Here is a 23,775-nt window from a genome sequence, read left to right on the forward strand (position 1 = left end):
TAGTGCTGTTTCCTCCCTCCATGTGTGACAGCTTTTGTTGTCTCTGAGTAATTATCTGGGATGAGATTCTGCCATGATGTGCATACAGTAGCTGCCCTTGCTTGCAGAATGCTTTGCTCTTTATATTTTCTATTGTAGTCTTGTAGTATTGTACATGAAGTAAAGCTTGTGTGTGAACTGCAAAATAAAAATATGTCATTTGGCTGCAGATAAGGTGTTATTTCAGATTTAGTTTGTTTCTCAGTAAGTTTTGTCCTTTTGGTTTGGAATAAATCTTTATTCTGCCTTTGTAACTGTGAGTGTGCTTTGCATACAAATTCAGGGGTGAGGTAAGCAGGATTTATAGAGCCAGCACACTCTGCCTGACAGTATCCAAATTCTTGCTGACACCCTTCTGAGGCACATAACCAAGTGCATAGGCTGGTACCCAACTGTGCAATTCCGTAAGATGGGTTGAGCTGATGCAGTGTTTTGCTGCAAACAAAAAGGGGAATGTCCTTTTCTCCCTGCTCCCTCATGCTTCTGGCCAGCTTTTCCAGATGTTCAGTTTGTGCAAGCTCAGACAGTCCTCGGACCCTTCTGTGACCTCTTTGGCTTGCTTAGTCTGATAGAAAAACAATTAAGAAGAGTGTCTCTGGAAATCAGTTCTTTTTCTACCTGTGATAGTATACTTAATCTAATGTCTAAAATTCAGTTACAATTAGTTATTTAGTCTTCTGTGTTCAGTGACTATATTGTATACCGTGCTCCTCTGTTGTCCCTGTAATATGAAATCAGTACTCGGCAGTACCTTTGGTGTGCTTGCTTACTTGTCAGATGCACAGTGCCTGTAGGGTCTTGATAGACATTAATCATGCTATTTAGTTATTTCTTTGCGTAACATAACTTTCATCCGGAATAGTTTTCTAAACAAAATTGGCAGTGATGAAAATAATTTCTGTCACCACTTGTTAGTTCAATCTGAGTACTAATTCTCTGATATTATTTCTTGTTTCTCAGCAGCTGTTTACCAACGCTGTGTTCATGTTTTGACAGGCAACCATTTGGCAGCTCACCAGATGATCTCTTGTGTAATCATCCTTCATCAGAGTCACCAAGTGATGAGGGTGCTCTCCTGGATCAGCTTTACATGGCATTAAGGAATTTTGATGGTTTAGAAGAAATCGACAGGGCTCTAGGAATACCAGAACTGGTTAGCCAGGTATACTGGACATTGCGTTGCATGTATTATGTATTGCGTTTAAAGTATATGTTGTCAAGGTGGAGGTAAAATGTGTTGAAAAGGGGATTATAAAACACTTCTTGCAAGCTAGGATAGAGTTACATATTTTGGTGGGAGTCCCTCTAACAGCTCAGGGTCACCTGAAAAACTTTCTTCAGCCCCAGGTTTAGTCTTCCTTCCTCTCCCCTGCCACACTCTAGCTCTCCTGCTTCTGACCTGTGCTGGGCCACTTCGCTTTATGCAACTAACCTGACCAAAACCAGAAATTTAACAGGCTTTTCCTCATCTGGCGGTCAGAGAAATGACTGTGTGGGAAAAAGGTAAGATCACGGCCAGCGTCAGGATATGGGAAAGATGAAAAAAGAATATGAAGACCTAGGAGCAAAGGAGCAAGATCAAGACCTTTGTGTGATGGGGGCAACAAGCTTTTGCATGAGCAAACCTGTAACGTGTAATTTCACATGTAGTTTTTCCTTTAGTTGATTAATGTCTGTTAAGGGACAAGTTTCACCTGAAGCAGCTGATTCCACTCCAAGCACTTAAAAGTAGATTTTATTTTTTTTTTTTAAATTGCAAACATGCTTCCTAAACTTTGCAGCATGAATTTGTTCTATTCTTTTTGATCCATTTTTTTCTCCACAGTTATTTTTTTATTAGCTTCCAGTTGGTTCTGGTCCATTTCAGTCTTATATGATGTAAAGAAGTGCGGTATAAAAAAAAAACTGGGGGGGAAAAGTTAGTGCTTGATGTTTCTGGCATCAAAATTGTATTTCCAAAAACAACTCTACATGTCTCTAATGATTTAATATTCTCAGACAAACCTAGAATACATATTTCATTTCCCAGCACTCATCAGCATCCTGAGCATAACTTCTGAACTAGCTCTGCATTTTACATATGAAATAGGACCAATGAAATCCTGCTTTGGACATGAGAAAACTATCTCCAAGCCTGTTTGGTACAACAGAGAACTCAGTGAGGTGTTAAGCTGGAGATATAATTTATTGGTGGACTTCAATTTTGCAGTGTCCACCACCCAAAAAAAATACGAATAATGTTTTATTTCAAACTAAGTGGTAAATATCTTTCCATTTAATTAATACCTCAGTGGAAACAGTTAAAGAATTTTGCAGATAACAGAACTGTAGCATTTTAGAACATGTTTTTAAAATACCCGTCAAACATTTTATAGGAGCTTAAAGTCTTCTTTCATGACGGCACTGAAATTTATATTTAACTTGATTTCCAAGGTCGGTGTGGAATAAGCTATAAAATTATTCTGGCTAGAGCAAATATTAGGGGAGTATCTAGAATGGAGTTTAGAATTGTGTTAGCTTTTTTATGCTAATGTAAATCAGTTTGTGCAAAAGTGCCCTGAAAGAATTAGGCTCTCTGTTCACATTAGCTTTTGTAATAGTTTCAGGCATCTTTATTTGAAGTCATTATTTTGTTTAAAGATACTGATAAAAATCTACTTTCTTATCCTTATTCATTTGTAACATCTTGAATTTATCTTGGATTCAATGGCAAAAATATGCTGGCAACACTTCATTTACAGATTTTGATACAGTATTTGTCATTTCAGGTTTCTGTTTGTTAGCAGAATGATACAATGACGATGCTAAGAACACGACAAAGACTGTGGGTCTTTGTTTTAAAAAGAAAAAAGAGGAGGAATTTGTCTCCATGAATATGTTTTGACACTCAAAAATGCAATTCTGTTTGTTTTGAAGTTTTATATTTAGGTAAAGAAAATTTATGTAATTTTCTTTTTCACAGCCTAGCAGGTTGGTTTTGCAGGGTGACTGTATTAGTCTCATATAATCCTGTGAAAAGCCATGTCCTGCCAACTGTTTCTATTGTTCACGTATTTCTGCAGAGCCAAGCTGTCGACCCAGAGACCTTCCCCAGCCAGGAGTCGAGCATCCTGATGGAGCAGAAGGCTCCGGTGTTCTCCCAGCAGTACGCGGCGCAGGCTCAGATGGCGCAGGGCAGCTATGCGCCCATGCAGGACCCGAGCTTCCACCCCATGGGGCAGCGCCCGGGGTACGCAGCCCTTCGCATGCAGCCCCGGCCTGGCCTCCGGCCCGCCGGCATCGTGCAGAGCCAGCCAAACCAGCTGCGGCTCCAGCTGCAGCACAGGCTCCAGGCACAGCAGGTACCTCCCCTCCCGTGCCCACTTCCACATCGGCGCAGGTGCCTCTCCTAGGCAGAGCCGGCTGACTGTCAGCTTGCTGCGAGTAGACCAGGTCTTAAGTGTGTACCCTGCTTTATTATAGTCTAATTCCGCTTTGAAACTAAAAACACTAGCCATAATGAGTTTTGTTGAGACAATACCCTGCACGTTATTTTTTTTTTTTATCTTTTTTGCATCTTTCCGTTATTCTTTCTCTAATACTGTTCAGGAACGTGCCTAGTATTTAAGCCTAGGTCTCACTGATTCTTTGAGCAAGGCTACAGTGGTGCTTTTTGTTATACAGGTCTTTTCCTGTTTGCTGTATCTTGAGTCTTCCAGTTAATCTAAGTTCCTTTTTTTTGTTGCTGCCTGTTACCTACATCTTTCCCTTGTTGTGGCCTTGGTCAACTTTTAAGAATCATTTTAAGTTGTTGTTTCTTGTTTCATTTTTAAATTTATAGGTTTGTAGTACTCTAAATAAGATATTAGTGCTTTTCTAGTGGAGGAGGAAAGATCATTTCTGCCTTCAGACATCAGGATAAGGTCTAATTCAGAGTAAACCTCAACAGTCCAGTCCCAAACTCAAAAACGGTAGGAGCTATAAAGGCAGCACGTTTGGTAAACAGCTTAGTGCCTGTGTTGTTATTTGTATGGTGTGTTATCTCCTTATGAAACAGCATTCTGTGAGTAGTAATAGAACTTGAGCAGGAAAACTAGTCCCTGCTTGGGTATGTAAAGCTAGGTCCTCAAACCAACTGATTGGGAAGTAGATGTATATACCTCTGTATATAAAAATTCCCTTTTCTTGTTTTCCTTCTAAAAACTTTTGGGTTTTTGTGTTGGGTTTTCTTTTTCTTTAGAATCGGCAGCCACTGATAAATCAGATCAGTAGTGTCTCCAATATGAATCTGTCTTTGAGACCTGGAGTGCCAACACAGGTGAGAGAAATAGTACTTTTTTAAAAATCACTTTGTTTTCTTCTTTCTCTCTCCACTTAAATACGGTAGTAATGCTATGTGGTAAACATATACAATAAATTCTAAAGCTTGAATACAAATAATGCAGTCTGTATGATGAGAAGTATTTTACTGTTTTATTTCTGAGAGTCTTTCCCGTATTTACATGGGGTGGATGGTTGTTTACTAGACATACAATATAACTGTGTTTTAACCAAGCTTCTCATTTCCTAAAGACGCAATTTTAATGAGCTACTCTATTTGCAATTGCAAATCACTGCAACATTAAACACTGGTATTATTTCAGTTACTGACTCTTGCACTGTTGGAAGTCTTTCCCAGCAGAAGTATTAATAGGATTATTTTCTCCCATTTAATATTATTGTTAGTTGTGTGATGAGGGGAAAAAAAGCTGGAATCTTCCAGATTACTCCAGTGGAAATGCCTCCACTGGTCAGGTTGCCTTAGGAGGGGTTATTGATAGGTGGCGGTGGTTTTCTCTGCAGGGTCCTATCAACGCGCAGATGCTGGCACAGAGGCAGCGGGAGATCCTGAGCCAGCACCTGCGGCAGCGGCAGATGCAGCAGCAGCAGCAGCAGGTGCAGCAGCGGACGCTGATGATGCGAGGGCAGGGCTTGAGCATGACCCCCAGCATGGTGGCCGCCGGTGGCATACCAGCAACCATGAGCAATCCGCGGATCCCGCAGGCAAACGCACAGCAGTTTCCATTTCCTCCGAACTATGGTACTGGTTCCACCCCCACCAGTGCGTTTCAGCAGTCCTACTCCCCTGTGTCCTCCCCACTGCTGGGTTCAAGCCCCGCTTCCACAGGTCCTTGCCTGGCCCCCTGGGAACAATGGGAAACATGAAGGTTGGGGCCCCTTGGGAGTCCTTAATTGCAGCATAGTGCCTTCCACTTTCCTAGCTCTAGTACCACGAATTCTCCAAGCACGGCTCTTTTTTTGAGCAGCAGCAGAAGTGCAGGATGTGTGTTTGTTTATATAGATAGATAGATACATGCAGATAAAAGTGTGTATGCACACATGAACACATATATGTGTATGTATTGGCTTGATGGACTCTGAATTTTGACTGAACTAAGCAAACCAATATATAAAGTGCGAATGAAGAAAAAGATGGAATTGATGTTGGTGAACAGCATAAAATGACCAGAAACAAAGCTGTACATAATTCTTTTAATTTTGATAATGAGATCCTGCTTAAATATCAGACAGATTCTTCCCCAGGAAACATAATTCTTCATGTGTACGTTATAATGATAAGTATTGTATAAGTTATATTGCAAATATATTAAATAATATGTTATGTGCAAGTTCTGCTGATAAAACAAATTATGTTTGTCCAATTCTAAATTTGCTATCTACTCTTACCAATCTGTTATCCTTTACACCAGTTTCTAAATCATAGTAGTGCTTTCACTCCACGTATTTGTAATTGCTTTATGAAAATTAAAAGACATTGTGTTACTTCCATGTTATGATATAAACAAAGATACAAAGAAGTTAAGTCACACAGACAGTAAATGTAAGAACAGATTTCATTCCACCTGATTCTTACCCCAGCATTAAGAGTGGCTTGTTTCTGTTGAGTATGCTGTTTGTGATGAACTTAAACAAGACCAAAGTGACTCGGTTTAAGACATAATTTCTGCACACAATTGGCATTTTACAGCTTGAATTAGGATTTCTTTGCATCTAGATCATTTTTTGATTTTACAAAATCATTAAATGATTGCACAAAATGGCATTGCCTGTTTTTGCAGGGACACAGAAATAGAGATACTAAGGTTCTAAGAACATTAGAAAAAAATGAAAATTATAGCCTAAATGTTAAAAGGCAGTGCCATGCAGTAAATGGGTCCTGCATAAGTTTCGCCAAAATGGATTCATAGACAGAAGCAATATGTTTTATATGTTGTTTTGAATGCAGTTTCTGGGGGGAAAAAACAATCACTTACTAGTATTTTTCTTTTGGTCTATAGAGGAATGAGACCACTTATGTGATTAGGACACACAGGTGGCCAACATATGTAAAATTATTTTTTTAAGGTTATGCATTTAATATTAGTTGATGATGTCTTAATGTGGGATTTAGATTAAAAGTAAGTCACAAGGTTATAGATTCCAGATGACATAAGTAGGACAGTGTAAAGACATGTCTGCAGGTATGAGACCTTGGCTTGTTTTAGCTTTGAATGTACAGTGGCTAAATTTCTTGTTTTCTTCTTCAGGTATTAGTCAGCAGCCCGATCCAGGCTTCACAGGGGCCACCACTCCTCAGAGTCCACTGATGTCCCCAAGACTGGCTCATACTCAAAGCCCCATGATTCAGCAGTCTCAGGCTAATCCTGCCTATCAGTCCTCTACGGAGATGAATGGGTGGGCACAAGGGAATATGGGTGGAAACAGGTAAATCTAGAACAAAACCAAAATGAACACACAGACTGATGGGGTCATTTATGGTCTACACTTACTTAGGGAGTTGTTTTCTGTAATTGTTTGCTTGTTTATTGTTAACTATATCCTAAAAGATTTCTTTTCAATTTGGCTTGACGAGTTGGTTTAAATTCTGTCTTCGTACAAGGCAAAGTGAGTGCATAGCTAAAAGACCTGCATCCACACAATGCATTGCTTTGTCTGTGATAACTGATAAAACGCTGTGTGTCCTTAAGAAGCACCTCTGCTGCACAGTGAACTCCAGCCCCTATGTTTGTGTGGATGCATTTCTTCTGCGTACAATTTTCATGTTGTGCTCCCACACTGCTTTCCACATGGCTGGATCAGCTGAGCTGGAGCATATGCATTCCCTACTGCGCTGGAATTGTGGCGACTGGATATCACCTCCCACTTCAAACGCTGGATTGCAACCGGGTTCAATCCATTAGTGCTTGCACATACTGGGGGTCAGCATATAACTGTCATTCTCTGAGAGCATTGTAGCGTGCCTCATGCATGCAGTCACCTTTTCAGTTGAGGCCCATGCCCCAGTCAGTGTAGCTCTAATCAGCCTGTCCCCATTGAATGGGTTGGATGTTGAACACTATCAATAGGCAGCAATGAGCTTCCAGATTGCAATGATCTGTGCTTTTCAATGAAAGGCAGGAGGAGCTATCAGATTGGTGTACAGCCTGTGTCACTTGAAACTGGAGTACGCACAGTTGTCTCTAGCACAGTGCTTTTGTTGTCCTGAAGTTCTCAGGCTGCTCTTACTACCCCAGCCCAGCAACAAACTTTTTCCCGCTGGTTGACAAAGATTTAATAAACCCAAACCACCAGTATTTCAGTGATGATGCTGATCCAAGTGAAGTTTCCCTTAAAGCAACTGATTTATCCTCATCCTTGTCCATGCCTCTTCCTTACTGTCTTCCTGAAGCATCTGCAGGAGGCATAGCTACCACTGTCATGGCTTCTGCTGAAGCGGCATCAGGGGCAGCTCGATAAGACTAATGGTTGGCTTGCTAAACTGCAGCTCTACAGTGGAGACATGTCAAATGCGTTTACACAAGCCACTGAGTATTCACAATGATCTGTAGTGTACTGTTTCAGCCATCCAGATAACAACTTAAAAATGGGGTTAGGTGGCCTGAAAAGACATGGAATGGGAAGGAAGAGAATGGTGGGATTTTCTGAGTTTGGTCCTGTGCCCAGAATGCCGTTGCGCTCCACCGAGTCTCACAGTGCACAGCAATAGCCTAATGGAGTACCCAAGTGCAAGGTTGACCGTTAACCCTGAAAGGTTTCCTCAGCTGTGGGAGCAGTCCTTCCCAGGGAAGTAAAAGTCAACCATTGATATGGAGGTGGTTACTGAGTGCCATCTGACACACAGGAGCCCTTCCACAGTATTTCAGTCTAATGCAGATCCTCTAAACAGACACGTTGTCGGTAATAATTCCTTCATTGACTGTTGGATTATGCTGAAAAAGTAGAAAAGACCGAGACGTAAACAGTGAAATGCATTTTAGGAGATGTAAAAAAGTCTCTCATATAACTTCCGACATAATGGGAAGGAAGATACTATCCAGAAAGCACTTGACTTTGTATAAAATCTGGGATGAGATCTTCCACAGTTACTTCTCCTTAGGTTGTTCTGAAATGACCTTAAAGGAACGTAGAGGGTAATTGTCTTAGACTTTATGGTATTTCTTACAGTGCCACATTTTCAAAACCTGATCCCAAGATTTAGTAAATAAATTTCTGCACAATTGCATGTCTATATTTGTGAGCCCACTTGCCATAATTGTATGTGCAAATCTGGTATTCATATGTGCAAATAGCCTCTTTTGCAAAAAAAAAAACTTCTTAGACCAGATCCAACTTCAGCTCAACAGTCCTGTGCTGTGCTAACACTGGAAAGAGAAAAAGGTGGTTTCCTTTCCCTCCAAAAATTACTTTCTTAAACATAGTTAAAATACATGCAAAGCTCATTTAGACAGTTAATTGTCTGTTATTGCACACGTATAACAGATTTGTACTCTGCCATAGTTTCACACGCAAAGGCATGCATTTTTGTGCACAGACATGGGACCCTAAATTTTGAAAATCTATTCCTTAGACATTAATGTAGCTGAAAACTAGTTTTTCCTTTGAAGTTGGAATAAATGACTATATACAAAGTCTAGCTTAAGATATACTAAAAAGAGAGTAGTTTCTTAGTGGCTTCAGCGTTCTAAGTCTGACACATTGCTTTTTCCATTCCTTGCTGTAGCATGTTTTCACAACAGTCCCCACCACATTTTGGGCAGCAAGCAAGCACCAGCATGTACAATAATAACATGAACATCAGTGTATCCATGGCAACCAACACAAGTGGTATGAACAACATGAACCAGATGACAGGGCAGATCAGCATGACCTCAGCGACCTCTGTGCCTACATCAGGGTTGTCCTCCATGGGTCCTGAGCAGGTGAGAATTTAAGGACGTGAGATGACAGCTAGAGGATTTGCTTTGACTTTCAGTAGTTTTTCAGGTCCGCTGCGTTGGGCTGTAACTGCTGTAAGCCATTATGTTTCTTTTACTAGTTTTCTTGAGAAATGATGCTGTTAAAAAGGCTTTGTTTTTAGCTCTGCACTCAGACAACCAAGGTGACCGATGAGGTAGAGAGCACTTTTTGCATCTTAATTTCCCATTTTGACCCAGCACCACTGTAGTTAGCACGTGTAGTTGCTCCTGGACTTCGTGGAAAGTGCGTGCTGACCTAGCTGCTGTTCTCAGTAGGTAAGTTGCCATAGCACAGTTGGAGGTCACAAGTGTCCTTGCTAACTTTCTCAGCAGTGGAGGCTAGGACTGAATGGCAGACAGCTGTTTCCTAGAGATAAGAGTGAAAGATACTAGTGTGGGCAGTGTGTGGAAGATGCTTCTACTGCCACTGTGATTGTAGTACCAGACAATAGGCAGTCAACTTCAAGAACTATCAATCTGGCACCTTCACAAGCACAAAATCCACACTTTGTAATGTGGTGCATATAAAATATGTTGCTGAATCAATAGGTAAGTAACCTGCTCTTTTCTGCTGAGAGGAGGTTTACACACTTGATTTTATTTGAGACTGCTACTTAGGGTATCCGAAATAAGGAAAGTAACATTTCTGTTTGTCGACCTGCAATTAAACTGCACAGTACATTAATAAGTATTTGACAAACAAGTCCTCTTAATTAATGGGTTCACATGTTTGTTTCAGAGCTGAACTCCCATTTGTTCAAAACACAGACTTGAAATTATGGCCTTTTCTTAGAAATATTGGAAGGAAAGTACCTCTTGTGTCTTCAGGCAGCATCTCCTGCTGTGGTGGACAATATCATAAACCTTTTTTCTGAGACTATAACGTTCCAGTTTAAAGCTGGTTATTATTGGCTTGTTAACGTATGTCCATTTTCCAGCATAAATTTGATAACTTTTCCAATGTTGTCCTTTAGCTTAAATAGCTCTTTTCTCCTCTTGTATTTTAGAAAGAGCCATTCTTTCAACATGATTTTTCTGTTGTTTTGAGATTGTTGGATTGCTTTATTTCGCATTTCTTGGGATTTTTCTTGTAAGTTAAACAAGCCACAGTGTTTCAGTCTCTTCTTGTAGGCTTTAAATTCCCTCTCCTTTTCTGCACCTGTTCCAGTTTGAATCAGTATTTCCTAAGCACTAGAGCCATGTGCATAACACCAGTTCTTCCCCATTTCTCTTGGAATACTCTGACAGATATAGCCCCAGATGACATTTGTCTTTTACAGCTGCCACATACTGGTGACCTGAAGTAATTTTGATACTCCTGAATCTGTCACCTTCTCTGATATTCCCAGTTGCTAAGACCAAGTATAGCAGACTTTATTATTATTATTAGTTCCCAAGTGCATACTGTTGCACACATTTAATGCAGTAAAACAAAACCAAAAAATGAAAGAGTGGGGACTTGAAGGTGACAGCCCAGTCTGATTTTTCAGCCTGCCCATTCTACTTAATTTTCCCCAGGAACCTGAACTGAGACACGTGCATTATAGAAGGAGATTGGGTTTATTTCAAGGATTTCCATGCAGACTACTCTTTCCACTGGCACAGTTGTCACATGGCTTTTCCTTCCTATTAGACTACAAGGTCTTGTTTCAAGATAGCAGTTATCTAACTTACAGTAAGCTGGATAGTCTGAGGTTCTTGTGCATCTCAACATTTGTTTTTCAGTCCCTTTTGTGGATCTACTTTACACTCCACTGTTGTAATCTCCTTCTAGAAGTATGAACAGAGTAATTACAGTCACTGTTAAATCACTGTCTTTATCAAAGCTGTGTAAAGTCAAGTTCTGCTTCTGATTTCTCTTTCAATCCATGGGTTGCCTTGGCTCTGTTGGTGACAATGTCGCACTGGAGAGCACATAGTGAAACCCTTAACGATGATCCCCAAATCCTCCTCAGCATGTTCTACATAGATGAAACCTGCATTCTTTGTTCCCAAATGTACTGCCTTCCTCTTGTCTACATCAAATTGCATTTCTTAGATTGAGTCTGTTCAGCCAAAGTGCTGTGGCTCATTCTGTAACAGTAACCTGTTTTCCTCCTGATTTGCCACCCCAGCACTGTGTCATCTGCAAATGCTGCAAGCAAGTGTTTTATGTTTCATCTAGGTCAGAGGTGGCCAACTGACAGCTGAGGGGCCATTTCTGGGCCACAAGACAGTACTTTTTAGCCCTCAGGAATGTTTGCTGTGCTGCTACCCATTTTCTTTTCTGAGAGACACGAATAAATAAATACGTATATTTGAATACTAAAATTGGTATTTTTTTTCAGTTTTCAGAGCATAGTGCTTTACAATTTGGCATCTTTATTAAGCAGTTGACCTCGGTTGTACCGAACTACTTCTTGTAACTGGTGGTTTTCAAAATGGCTACATTTTCTTTAATTCTGCTGACTGTCACCATTTCATTCATTCTTTTGGGTTTTTTTATACTGTCACTTACACTTTTACTTACTTATTCAATGCCATTTTTTGTTCCATAAAACATAATTTTACTTCACATGCTCATCTCTTTCTAACCACAGCAAATAACAGTGGTTACACTACAAATGTGTTCCATCTTTTGAAAAAAACTTAACACTTCACATGTTATTGGGTGGTTTTGAAAGTAATATGTATTACCTGTCAGTAGAAAGCTGTGCCCTGGGCTTATTTACCTGGTGAGAAGCAAGTATATTACCTTTGGTACCAAAGAGGTTGGTTTGGCTCTGTCTGCCGTCTCTTTGTGGCACTATACTGTATCATACAGACATATCTGGAGCTCAGAAATACTAAGTTTGGTGTTTCTGCTCATACTGGTGTATCTCCAGCTTCTCTTGTTTACTACCTAGGCTCCTGGCATCACCAAGTAAAAAACAAAGATTATGCCCAAAATGGGCTTGCTATTTATGATGCTTAGAGACCCTTTTATGTACTTGACAGATCAGACCTTGTCTCATTATCATCTTCTCCCTTATAATTACATTAAAGCTCTTCTGGCTGCTCTTACTAGTGTGTCTTCTAGGAAGCTGCTACCAGGAATGGAAATGCTAGCTGCCAGGTCTGCAGGTTCCTTCTGTCCAAAACAGCTTCCCCAGGCATTGAGAAAGTCTAAATCTTCCCGGTGTTGCACCATTCACACAATTAACTGTGTCTTTGCCCTCATCTTCTTTAACGATGGACTGTTGCTGTGGTTTTGCTTGTTACTTACTTTGCAGCATGGATCCATGTAATTTACTGAGCTATTGGAGAAGCAATTTGAAACCTATGCAAGAGAAGAGGCTTTTCAGTATATGAAATAAACCCCTATCTAGATGTCCGCTTAGAGTAGATTTTGTTAATCTGCACAGGGCAGTACTCCCCAGGCCAAAATTATCATGGCATCTGTAAAGAGTCATCTTGGAACAGTATTTTGATTTTGTTCAGCATACTGGATGAAAGGAGTTCTGGAGGGGTGGGAAACTTTTCTTATTAGACACCTTGTATATAATTCTGCTTTATTAATAGGAGGCTCTATTAATGTGCTTAATTGCAAAGGAATGGTAAAATATCCTCTGTCTTGTTTTAGTCAGATTTCGTATCTGATAACACCACTTGACTTGTCCTTAGAAAATTATATAAACCCTTCCATGTCTTTGTCCTTCTCCATACTTTTCAGATTGCATTGTTATTGCAGTCAGAAAAGTCAATATGTGAATGCGGGGTGTTTTGTTTCAAGGACTTCTGAAGCAAATGTATTCATGTAACAAAACCACAGATTTTTTTTTTTTTAATCTGATACCATGCCAGCCAGGATTCTTGCATCATCACTGGCAAAGAGAATCTCTGGTAGGAACTTGACTGAACCAGCTCCCTTTTCCATACCTGTCCTAACTGCCATGATGAAAATCATGCAGTCATCTTTTTGTTCCAAAACTGCTGTTGATTCAGTATACAGTTTTTGTATTTTTACTTGTTTTTTCCTTCCTTTGTCTGCTGAAAAAACAGAAAAGGCATTTGTGCCTGTGCATTCTGATGAATGTTGATCAATAGCAGAAAACACTTTTCAAACATGGATTCTGTTGCTTAGTCAAATGCATGTAGATAAAGTTGCAAAGCTGTCTAATTTCTTCCTTTCTGAACAAAATAGCGTGGTTCTCTTCCCTTCTGATTTAAATTTTCACATTCAGGTTTAAAAATCTGCTCATTTGTGTTAAGAAGAAATCATCACTAAGGGGCTTGCAGCACTTAATCAATTTCTTCAGAGTTGAAATTTCTATAACAAAAATATTTTATCATATCCAAAAACTGTTCCTATTGAACTGCAGTTTTGTCTCTGTCAGCATTCGAAACCACCTCTTTAGGTGGTTGCATGAGATTGCATTTAGCTTTGCAACGTTTTGCAGAATTGGTGAATAGCAACAGAAACAACAGTCAGGAGGACCTGAAATGAGAGGACTTTGATGCGGTAAATTTAAGACAGTCTTCCCCACTTGCTGCAGCAGGTTGCTGTAGCTGACATGAGGCAGTGCAGTGGCAGAATATCCTCTCCTTGGCAACACGAGTCTCCTGAAGGGCAGGTGACACGGGAAACATCTTTTTCCTTCCAGCACAATCTGGAGGTGTGTATCTTCACTGTTATCACATCCATCTAATCTGAGGGAAGTAACAGAGAGAACCGAGTCAACAAAGGGTCCCTAGGAAGAGGTTTCTTTCCCTGTAAAACTTCTAAGGAAAGCTGAATTTTCTAATATTTTAGAACCTTGAAAGGCTGTGTTTTGTATTTTATATCACAGTGAGATTAATCCTTTGATTAAGAAAGCAATGCTGTAAGTTTGGCAAGCCACTCTTTCCACATAACTAAACGTGACAAACCCTTTGGTTGTGCAGAAATACATAGTTTCAATACTTTCCTGTGGCTGTGTTCAGAAAATTGTTGAGACCATCCAGTTAGGAAAGCATGCTAGTGCACGTTTTCCCACTTAATGCTAACTTTCTGCCATTGCTTAGAAGCAGAAAAATAAGTGTCATTAAAACTAAGTCAGTAGTCGGTATTATTCAGCCTACATGTTATCTTATCAGGCTTTGAAAAAATTGTGTGGCAATTTGCAAGCAGAAAAGCTGTGTGTTACTGAGGTTAAGAAAGTAGTTATGGGACTTTCATAGCAAGCATGTCCTCTTCAAATAACACTGACCTAATTTATGGAGCCTGCTTTGTAAAATACACACAAGGGTCATAGTATCAGGAATGAAATCTTTGTTGTTGACTGTGAAGCAGAATAATATGCATCAAACACATGCTGCGCAAGAAGGGTGCTCAGCTATATAGTCACTTCCCTAATTGCAGCATCATCTCAGAAGTGGATGTTGGTATATGCAAGTGGCATAGTGGTTTATAATGCTTCTTTTTAATTCCCAACCCACTTCCCAACATATTTTTTATTTCATTCTCCTTAACGTCTTGTTACCAATAGGTTAATGATCCTGCTATGAGGGGAGGCAATCTTTTTCCAAACCAGCTGCCTGGAATGGATATGATAAAGCAGGACGGAGATGCAACACGGGTAAGAAATAGCATACAGAGGCAACAGAACTGTGAATATATTGTGGTCTAGAATGAATACAGTGTCTTTTTATTTACAAAGCTGCAAGTACCCAGGGTAATAGTAATTAAGTTTTTTGCAGTTAATTTTTTTAATTCTGCTTTTGGTGACATCTGTATTAAGTTCCTTGTTTAGATCCCACTAGCGTTACTGAAGTGAATAATACAGAATACATTTACGTTAACAGAATACATTATGTTACTGAATTAACAAACAGTCACATTCAGCAGACTTATGTATAGTTGTATTTGCTTTTTACAGAGCAATTACATGACTATTTGCTGATGATGGGGAAGACCTACTAGTGATTTATATTTGCACTGCTGCATGCTTAACCCATTTCATGTTTCATCCTGCCTAAGTGTTTCTCTACTTCTCATTGCGTTATACTTAGGGCAAAAATCTCATGAATTATTACTTTCTATACAGTGCTTCTTCTGAGAAGAGTGGTAGAACTGAACTAATTTTCACACAAATTTCCAACTGACAGGGTAATTAGCGTTTGCTTAGGTCGAAACCGATTTGTATTCCAGACAGCAACAGTACTAAAGGAAAGACATTGTGGAGTTCTTGGCGAGTGGCCAAGTAAATGAGGTGGGTTTTATGTGCCCCTCCCTTAGCGGAAGGTTTTTTTGTGGCGATAATCTTCACGTAACGTAAGTTTGCTACAAGAAACCCGGTGTTTCAAGAACCCGGTGTGATTTCAAACCAGAGCTCAGCCTCTCCCCTGGCTGATCCCAGCTTCGCGGCCGTGCGGGCCCATCCGAACGTCCGACGCCGACCTTCCTAGAAGCGCAGCCAAGCGGCCTGGACGAGGCAGCGGTGCGGGGACCCCCCGCCCGTCCCTCCGGGGACCCGGGCCCGTGGCGGGGGGGGGGCGCCATCTCGCGGCCGCCCCCACCCCGCCGGCTCCTCCCCGGCTCAGCAGGATGGGAGGGAAAAGGCTTTAAGTTGCCCATTTTCCCAGCCGCTTGTTGTCATCATCACAGGCAGATCTAAGCCGTTATTCCTACCGGGGTCATCAGGTAACCTGCTGGAGGGCCCACCCCCCACACCATTGTTTCCCGTCATCTCCTTGTATGCGGTGTTGAGATCAGAAAGATGAAATTAAATAAACAAATTTTCCTTTTAAACTGAATCCAGTGGCAAAATTTCAAGTTTTCTACTGTTAGACAAGATAAACTTGAATAATAGGGGAAATTTTTAAAAAATTAGCTGCAAATATATCAAGATTAGTGAAAATGAACAATGTGAAAGTACTGAGGAAGAAGTAACCATATGTGTATTTTATTGTATCCCTCTTTGTTTTTTTTTTTTTCCACACATATGTGTTTAAAACTTTCTGGAGGCCTATTCTTTTCATGCCTTCATGTTTCATATGAAAAGACAAGCGCCTGTCTCTGAGAGCGGAGGGTCTGTGCATAGAGGGAGGCTTTCTGCAACCATCTCATGGTCACTTTGAAGATTAATAAAAAAATGCAATATTTAGAGAAGGAAGAGAGAATGAATGTGACAGAAAAGGTTTGGAAACGTGTGAGAGAGGGTGGAGAGAAGTCAGGGAAGACTATGCAAGTGGAAGGAAACAAGTGGCAGGACTTTGGATGGGGAACCTGTGGTGTTTAAAGTTGAAATAATGGAGTCGGTGCCACGACAATGAGGAGGACAGTGTGCATAGAGAGCAGTTTTGTCTCACCTGCAGAAAAGCAACTTCTTAAACCTCTTGGATTATTTTGTAAGGGTACATTAGACTGCACTTTGTGATTTTACTTTTATTCTACTGATGTAGCTCTGACTGTCAAGGAAAATGTAGAAGGTTTATATGCACTATAAATACCTTTTACTGAACTTTGAACTGTAATAGAGGTTAAGTAGCTACTATTTTCATGTGTCTGTGCTATAAACTATTCCTGTGTAACTTTTTAAAGCACAAGCTCTGTAATTAGAATGCTGAGGATTAATGTGCTTCATCCCTTGGTAGTTGTGGCTTTAGCATGTGAAAGCTGAGAAATTCATTTGACAAATGAGAAACTCCTCTGACAAATTTAATATTTTTTTTCAATGTTTCATAAAACTGAGCTCAACAACTGTATTCTTTAAAGGGATTGGTTCTGTTTAGAGTTGAATAACCAGGAAATAACATGCTATTGCTGAAATCTGTACAGCTATGGATGTCAGATCTCTACATCTACTGTTTTAATCTGTTTGCTTAATACTGATTTCACTTTGTTTTAACATGTTAAGGATAAAACTTCTACAGCTCAAGACTTGCAAGGATGATACTAATGCTTAACAGAGAAGCTGTTTTTAAAGTAACTAGAGGACAGAGAATTTTTCAAGGCGCAAAGTACCCTTCATTTGTAGAGCTGAAAATAGTTGCATCTGGAACAGTTTAATATATTATTTTTCCATTATTGGAACAAATTTGTATTAACTAATTTCACATGGTAAAAGAAAATTTTGAACCTGCTCCTATTTAAAATTAGATGTCTGAAGAGTACTGTTCATAGCTGAGGTTTTTGAGGGGCTTCCAGTTTAACTTAATACCAGTGTAGCAGGAATCTTATAGTCAATGATCTTTGGAGTTTTCGGATTACTGCTCTGCTCTGAAGTTGCATACATCAGCCATGGAAGTTATTCTGAGCAATTTTTCCCACATTCACCATCAGCCTGGGAATAATAATTTGACATGTTTCTTTAAAGTCCTGTTTGTTTTGGTTATATCTATATAAAAAGAGATGGGGGAATGTTTTTCTAGAGGTACGCTTGTGCCTTCTTTGTCTTACTCCCTCTTTTATGTATTTTATCACCCTGTGATTCAGATCTCTGCTAAATTATTTTTAAAAATCTTTTGTAGTGCATGAATTTTTTTCAAGACACTGGTATGGTGGAAGCGTTTATTTAACATCTCTGTAGAGATACCGTTTGCTAAATGTTCACTCTGAAAATATGGACACGTTTGGATTGTCACAGGGTCCCTGAACTGCTTCTCAACATGTTAGGAAGAGGAGCCAAAGTTTAGCTTGTCCGTATTAGTCAGGGCATGAGGGATGTGAGTGTGATGTGTATGTCCTGTGATAAAGCGAGGAGGAGCAGGAGCAGGACTCACTGTGTTGGCGTCTGGACCGTTCTTGTGGCCGGTTGCCCGCCAGAATTCCAGCTGCACCAGCTGAGCTGGGAGTAGCAGGTGTCCAAAACATAGCACCTTTCTTTCCTGAATCACAGAATGGTTCCTGACACTGACTTTATTTGTTAGTAAAGATACATTTCTAGGCCTTGTGGGATTGCAGAGGAAAGCATGGTAAAGTCCAAAGCATGGTGTAGACAGCTTCCAGAAGGCAGTCTAGCATGCACATGGGCCGGTGAGAAAACTGTCTACTGCCAGCGCCATCCCTGAGCAAACAGGGCCTTCCTCATGCACAGCAGAAGGCTGTGAGCAAAGAGCTGCTCTGCTGCTGGAGCCACGGGATACAAGTGAAAAGCAACCCCAGGGGAGAACAAAAATGGGTTTTGGCTGGATTGGCTCTGACCTGACTGACCACAGCACCCCATGGGAGCAGGAGTTTGCAAGGGGAGGAAGGCCAAGAGGCACAGATTGCAGTCACTGGAATGGACAGTCTTAAAACAACTGTGAAAACCACATCCTGAGTTTCTTTCAAATAGAAACTGAAATAAGAAATAAGAATAAGAAAATACAACTCAGCTGAAACCAGTTTCTACTCTATTTGTGTAAAGACACTGCAAGGGTAGTAAGTGTGAAGAACATCTCTAGGGATCAGTAGCTGAAGACTTTTTTACTTCGCTATTCCCTTTTTTGTTATGATTCTTGGAGGGGAAGGTGGACGAAGGCAGTTGTTTCCTTTGAGGGTGATGCAGCCGTAACACAGAGAGATTTTGCACATACTCCAAGAATGAGAATTCTCTTAAACCACATTACTGTGCCTTTAGCTGGAGTCTACAAGGGGTAGATGATCCTGATTTGTTTATAACAATCATGATAACTGGACCTAAGAATGCAGTGAAATTAAACCCCCACTGTTATCACTGGAATTACATTGCAGGTCAATTGTATCAGTGTACACAGAGAATAGTCTAGCTTTATAAATTCCAATTAAATTTCAAGTTTGAAGTAATACACCAATGTATGGTGGATCCTGCAGTCCAGCATCCAGCTCTCATTGACCTATCCATCTTCACTATCCCAGAAGGAAGAATTAATTTGTGTTTCTCCAATTTCTCTTTTTTTGCAGAAATATTGCTGACCCTGAGGGTGGTTCGGTTGCTCCTTTCTTCAGCTGACTGGGCTTATGGCCCCAAATCCTTACTGGTTTGAAGAGCTGCGTCTGTTTGTCGTGACCCAGCTGAGCTGCCAGCGCCGGTGGCGGCTGCCTGCTGCCGACAGGACTCAGCCCTGCCTTCCCGAGGGGAGCCAGGCGGTCGTTGCCGAAGAGCAGCTTCTTCTTTGACAGTCTGAAGCTAGCGTACAGACAGTTGCTCAGTCTGTTCACTGCATTCACCTTAGTGCAACTTAGATCTCTCCTGCAAAGTAAATGTTGACAGGCAATTTTCATAAACCATGTCAGATTGAATGTATTTAAATGTATGTATTTAAGGAAAAACAACCATGCTCTTGTTCTGTTTCTGTTTAGTTCTAGACCTTGGGTTTTTTTTGCTTTGTTTTCCCTGGCTTACTCAGTCTGGTGCAAAGGATTCAGTTCTGTCTGAAAACTGGTGTTTTAGACTAAGGCCTGCATTTTGGGGCGAAGAGGAGGTGTGGAGGAGGGTGTAGAAGCAACGTCTGGTACAAATAGAGACCTCCAACGAGCACGTTCCACTGACAACAAGTCAGAGAAGATGAACCGATGCAGAAAACTATACAGACCAATTTTGAATGGGGTTAAAGTTGTAAAACAGGTGAAAATTACCCTGTGAGAGGGCTGTTTATAAGGGGCGTTTCGATTGGGTTTTGTGGTAATGTTTATAATGCAAGTCATGAATCCAGAAATACAAGTTGGTTACATTCTTATTTAATTAAATTCCTAACAATCAGCAAATGGTGATTATTTTTTTTTTACCTGGCTCTCCTGACCTCTGTCATCTTCCTTTTCTTTCTAATAGAATAAAAAAAAAAAAACAGGTTACCCCTTTATTTCCCTAGGTGTGTTTCCAGCAATCTGGATGGCCTGTTACTGGATGCTGGACAGCAAAGTTCAATGGTAATGCATGTACTGGTTATGGTAGTGGCAGAATTGGTCCATAATATCAAAGAGCTCAAGATACCTGCTTTAAAGCATGATAATTTCTGGTTCCCATCCCTTAGCTGGGAAAATAACAATTCCTGTAATACCTATAGCAGATATCACTACAGACTTCACCACTATCGTGTGTTTCTGATTATTTTAAAGCAGTGTGGACTACGAGGATGTTTTGTAAGGTACCTAAAATCCAGTTTATATGTAAACAAGCAATAATTTAAGTTGAAAACTTAAGTGTTTTACTTGTATAATTTTTGTGAGATATACATGTTGTGAAGTTGATTCCAAATGAGGTACTTCAGTATTAAATTAGATATCTTCTTAGCCGTGTGTGTCTCCTGGAAAAGTGTTTTGTAAAGGATCACAATGCCTTGATTAGACCTAATTTGTAGGCTTGAGACTTCTCATTTTCTAAACCTTGTGATTCTGCTCATAATGTCATTTAACTAACCTATATTATATGCAGCCACTGTAGGAACCAATTCTTGATTTTTGTATGTTTATATCCTTTCGTAACAAATCTTAGAAAAACTAACTGTTACTAAGCAGGCCACTGTTAGGGGGTGGTTTTTTTTTCTTGCCCACTGTGGTTGGAATAATCTTTTATTAAACTGACATCAGTTTCTGAGGACTCGAAATATTAAGAAATTGATGTTTTTGACCTCCGTTTTCTTTCCACTGACCCCCAATCCACAAACTTTCTAACCTGAACGCAAAATTTTTTATGTCATGTAAAATGCAATGCATTTTATAATATCTCAACAGCCATGCCTTTTGGGAGTGAAAGGTTTATTCTGTTGCCATTTAATTTGTTTCGGTTCTCAGGTGGGAGTTCAAATAAAATAGCAGCTATTCTATATTAAGGCTGAGGAAAATATGATAAAGATGGTTTGAAATAGGCTGTTTCTGTAGAAGGCTTTCGATTGAAGCCCAGGAAATGTACAGTTGTGCTTGTCCCTAAGGAAGGCAGTGCCACCGTTCTGGAGAAACAACATTTTTCAGCTGTCACTCTTCTGTTACCAAACTCAAACAGAATATTTAGTCAGCTGAGCCATCCTCTTACCTGCTGATGGGAAACCAAAATAGCTGTCAGCCCTGAGCTCCACAGCCTCATTACTACAATGACATTTGTGTTAAGCTTGCATTATGTATCTGACAAAAAATTATTTATGTAGGGAATGTATAAATTTGAAGAAACTAACTTCATGCACCACAAAGTGTAAATGAGTTTTAAAATAATTTTGTTTCTATTCCATTCTTTTCCAGTTCTTTAACCTCTGCAGATAGATTATTCTTTTTCACAGTGGACAAAATAGTTTAAATTTGTTCCATTTCATGACAGATCTGCAAACCCTTATCATCTGTAGTGATTATGATACTTCTTCATCCATTGCCATTTTGACAGAAAGGAGATTGTACCTATCACTTTGGCTCCGTTTAGGTTCATCGTGACTTTAGTCGCCTTCTAACTAATGAAAGAGAAAAGTGAGTGAAGGAATCTTCTGATCATATTGATCACTATAGAAACAAAAAGCCAAATCAATTCCCTTCATTATCAGTATTTTTCATCCTGTATACAGTAAATTTGTCGGAGAAAGTACTTGGATTTTGTTTAACAGAACAATTAATCAGTGTTCTACTTACATTACTAAATGTGAAAGGCGCATAATGTGAAAAATAAGCATATATACATGGTCGTACGACCTGTTTAAATGTTCATGTAATGTGGTAAGTTTAAAAAGTGAAGTGAGCTGTTTTGCTACAATGAATTAATTTGTACTCAATCTTTAAAATATTGTCCCACACCAGTATCCCTTTGGGCCTGTATTAATCAAAAGCAATGTTTTTGCAGTTTATACAATACATTTTTTAATCTTTGTTTAAAAGCGGAATTCATATGGGCTTAACAGATGAAATGGGTGGCACAGCTCCACTTGCAGAACCCAAAGATACACAATCAGTTTTGAAATGCAACTTAAGCCATTAATTGTTGGTGTGAATTTAAAAGTTTTCTAGTATTTGTATGGTAGTATGCTGCCTAAGAGCAAAAGCATTCTCTGCACAAAAGAAAATTTACTGTAGTGGCTTTGATTTTAATTAGAATTTTCTCCCTGGTGTTTCTTTGTAGACTAAAACAAAATCTTTTAAGTTTCTTACTACAGGTAAAAGCTATGTGCAAGAACCTCAAAATGCTAAAATCTAGCATAATGCCTTAGATCTGTTTTTAAGTCTTGTATATTCCTACATAGCTGTCTGATGTATTATATTTGTATAGTGAATTGTGTACAATTTTGGAATAAGTGCATCATCACTTAATCTTTATGTTGTTCAATAGAGATGATGGACACGTTTCTTCAAACATTTACTGTCATTTAATTTTTTCCCTTTATGTCATTTGTGGGTTTTATTTGTACAGTTCATCATGAAGTTGCATCTGAGATGTGTGTATATGAAAAGATTATACAAGGGTAAAATTAAGCAATATATAAACTATGGTTCTTCAGGAGAAAGCTTACAGTGTTTCAGGTTGTGATTTATTTTCAAAACGGAGTTGACTCTGAACATCACTTTGTTCACCTGCATTGATGTTTGTATTTCTAGTGTGAGCAGTTTATGCAAAGGTAGATATATTCAGAGAAATTTTAAATACATTTATGCAAGTTAATATTGCTTTGCTGATGCTATTTGCTTATTTGATGTTAAATAATGCTATTGTAAATAAAGAATTCTGTTGTTATTGCATCATTTAATAAATTTTAATGCCTTCGGGTTTTACATGGCTTTAGAGATTTCAACGTGTTTCTGTTGTGTCTTCATTTATTCATAGAACGGTGTAAGATGTAGTACTAAAGCACTAGAGGGTAGATGAATCAGCAGGTTTTAAAAAGACAGCAGATTTTCTATGTTGAAGGCTCTAATATATTCCAACTAGTTGTAACTCTCAAATCCTTTTATCTTTATAGTGCTATATTAATTTAAAATGTTAATCATAGAGCTTAATGTGAAAACAGTTCATTATGACTACTTTTTTATATCACAGTCAGAACAAAATGGGCATCTTTCATGACAGTTTCAGCAGAGGCAGACCTCAAATGGTGTGAAGTGGGACTGAGTAGAGTTAAGAGCTGGTTCTCTTTGCTATGCCACATGGTTCATTTAAGACAGTTAGAAATGTTTGGTCAATTTAAAAAAAAATAAGTAGCTACAAGAGTGCTAGTTTATCAGAATGATCTGCTGTTCTCTCTGGGAAATGGATGAGGGAGAAAAGCTATTTATATTAAAGATTTTTGGAAGCTAAAGTTATTTTAAAGACCTCCAAATATTATTAACCTTTCGCCATTCCTACAAAAACAATAAGGCTTATCCTGCAGTTCTCTTGGCTTCAGCAAAATGATCATGATCCTTGGATATGAGGAAAATACTGCCACATTAAGGAAAGGAAGGAAGGATGTTTCTTCCCCATGTGAGTTCAGAAGCAAGTAGAGAAAACATCTGTGTATAGTAAGAGGAAAAATGTTTCCTATTGGAACTTTGCCTTTGACATGATTTTCCCCTTATATTTTATTAATATTAAATAAAAAAATATTGACAGCA

The 23,775-nt window shown here is 39.4% G+C and overlaps 1 protein-coding gene across 8 annotated transcripts in view; it reads left to right on the forward strand.

The window, feature by feature from the left end:
* Window positions 1–22,976, forward strand: part of NCOA2 (nuclear receptor coactivator 2) — a 198,042-nt gene extending 175,066 nt beyond the window's left edge. For 7 of the 8 annotated variants that reach the window (XM_074817590.1, XM_074817599.1, XM_074817608.1 and 4 more), the window contains 8 exons: window positions 1,036–1,201; window positions 3,102–3,380; window positions 4,259–4,336; window positions 4,861–5,098; window positions 6,606–6,783; window positions 9,080–9,278; window positions 14,801–14,890; window positions 19,177–22,976. In XM_074817590.1, coding sequence (XP_074673691.1) covers window positions 1,036–1,201; window positions 3,102–3,380; window positions 4,259–4,336; window positions 4,861–5,098; window positions 6,606–6,783; window positions 9,080–9,278; window positions 14,801–14,890; window positions 19,177–19,188 — 1,240 coding nt within the window. In that variant the 3' untranslated portion in view covers window positions 19,189–22,976. The remainder of the gene's footprint in view (window positions 1–1,035; window positions 1,202–3,101; window positions 3,381–4,258; window positions 4,337–4,860; window positions 5,099–6,605; window positions 6,784–9,079; window positions 9,279–14,800; window positions 14,891–19,176) is intronic. The other variant, XR_012622404.1, reaches the window with a different exon arrangement.
* Window positions 22,977–23,775: the final 799 nt, after the last annotated feature.

Source organism: Strix aluco, chromosome 1, assembly GCF_031877795.1.
Source record: "Strix aluco isolate bStrAlu1 chromosome 1, bStrAlu1.hap1, whole genome shotgun sequence".
In the NCBI taxonomy this organism is placed as follows: domain Eukaryota; kingdom Metazoa; phylum Chordata; class Aves; order Strigiformes; family Strigidae; genus Strix; species Strix aluco.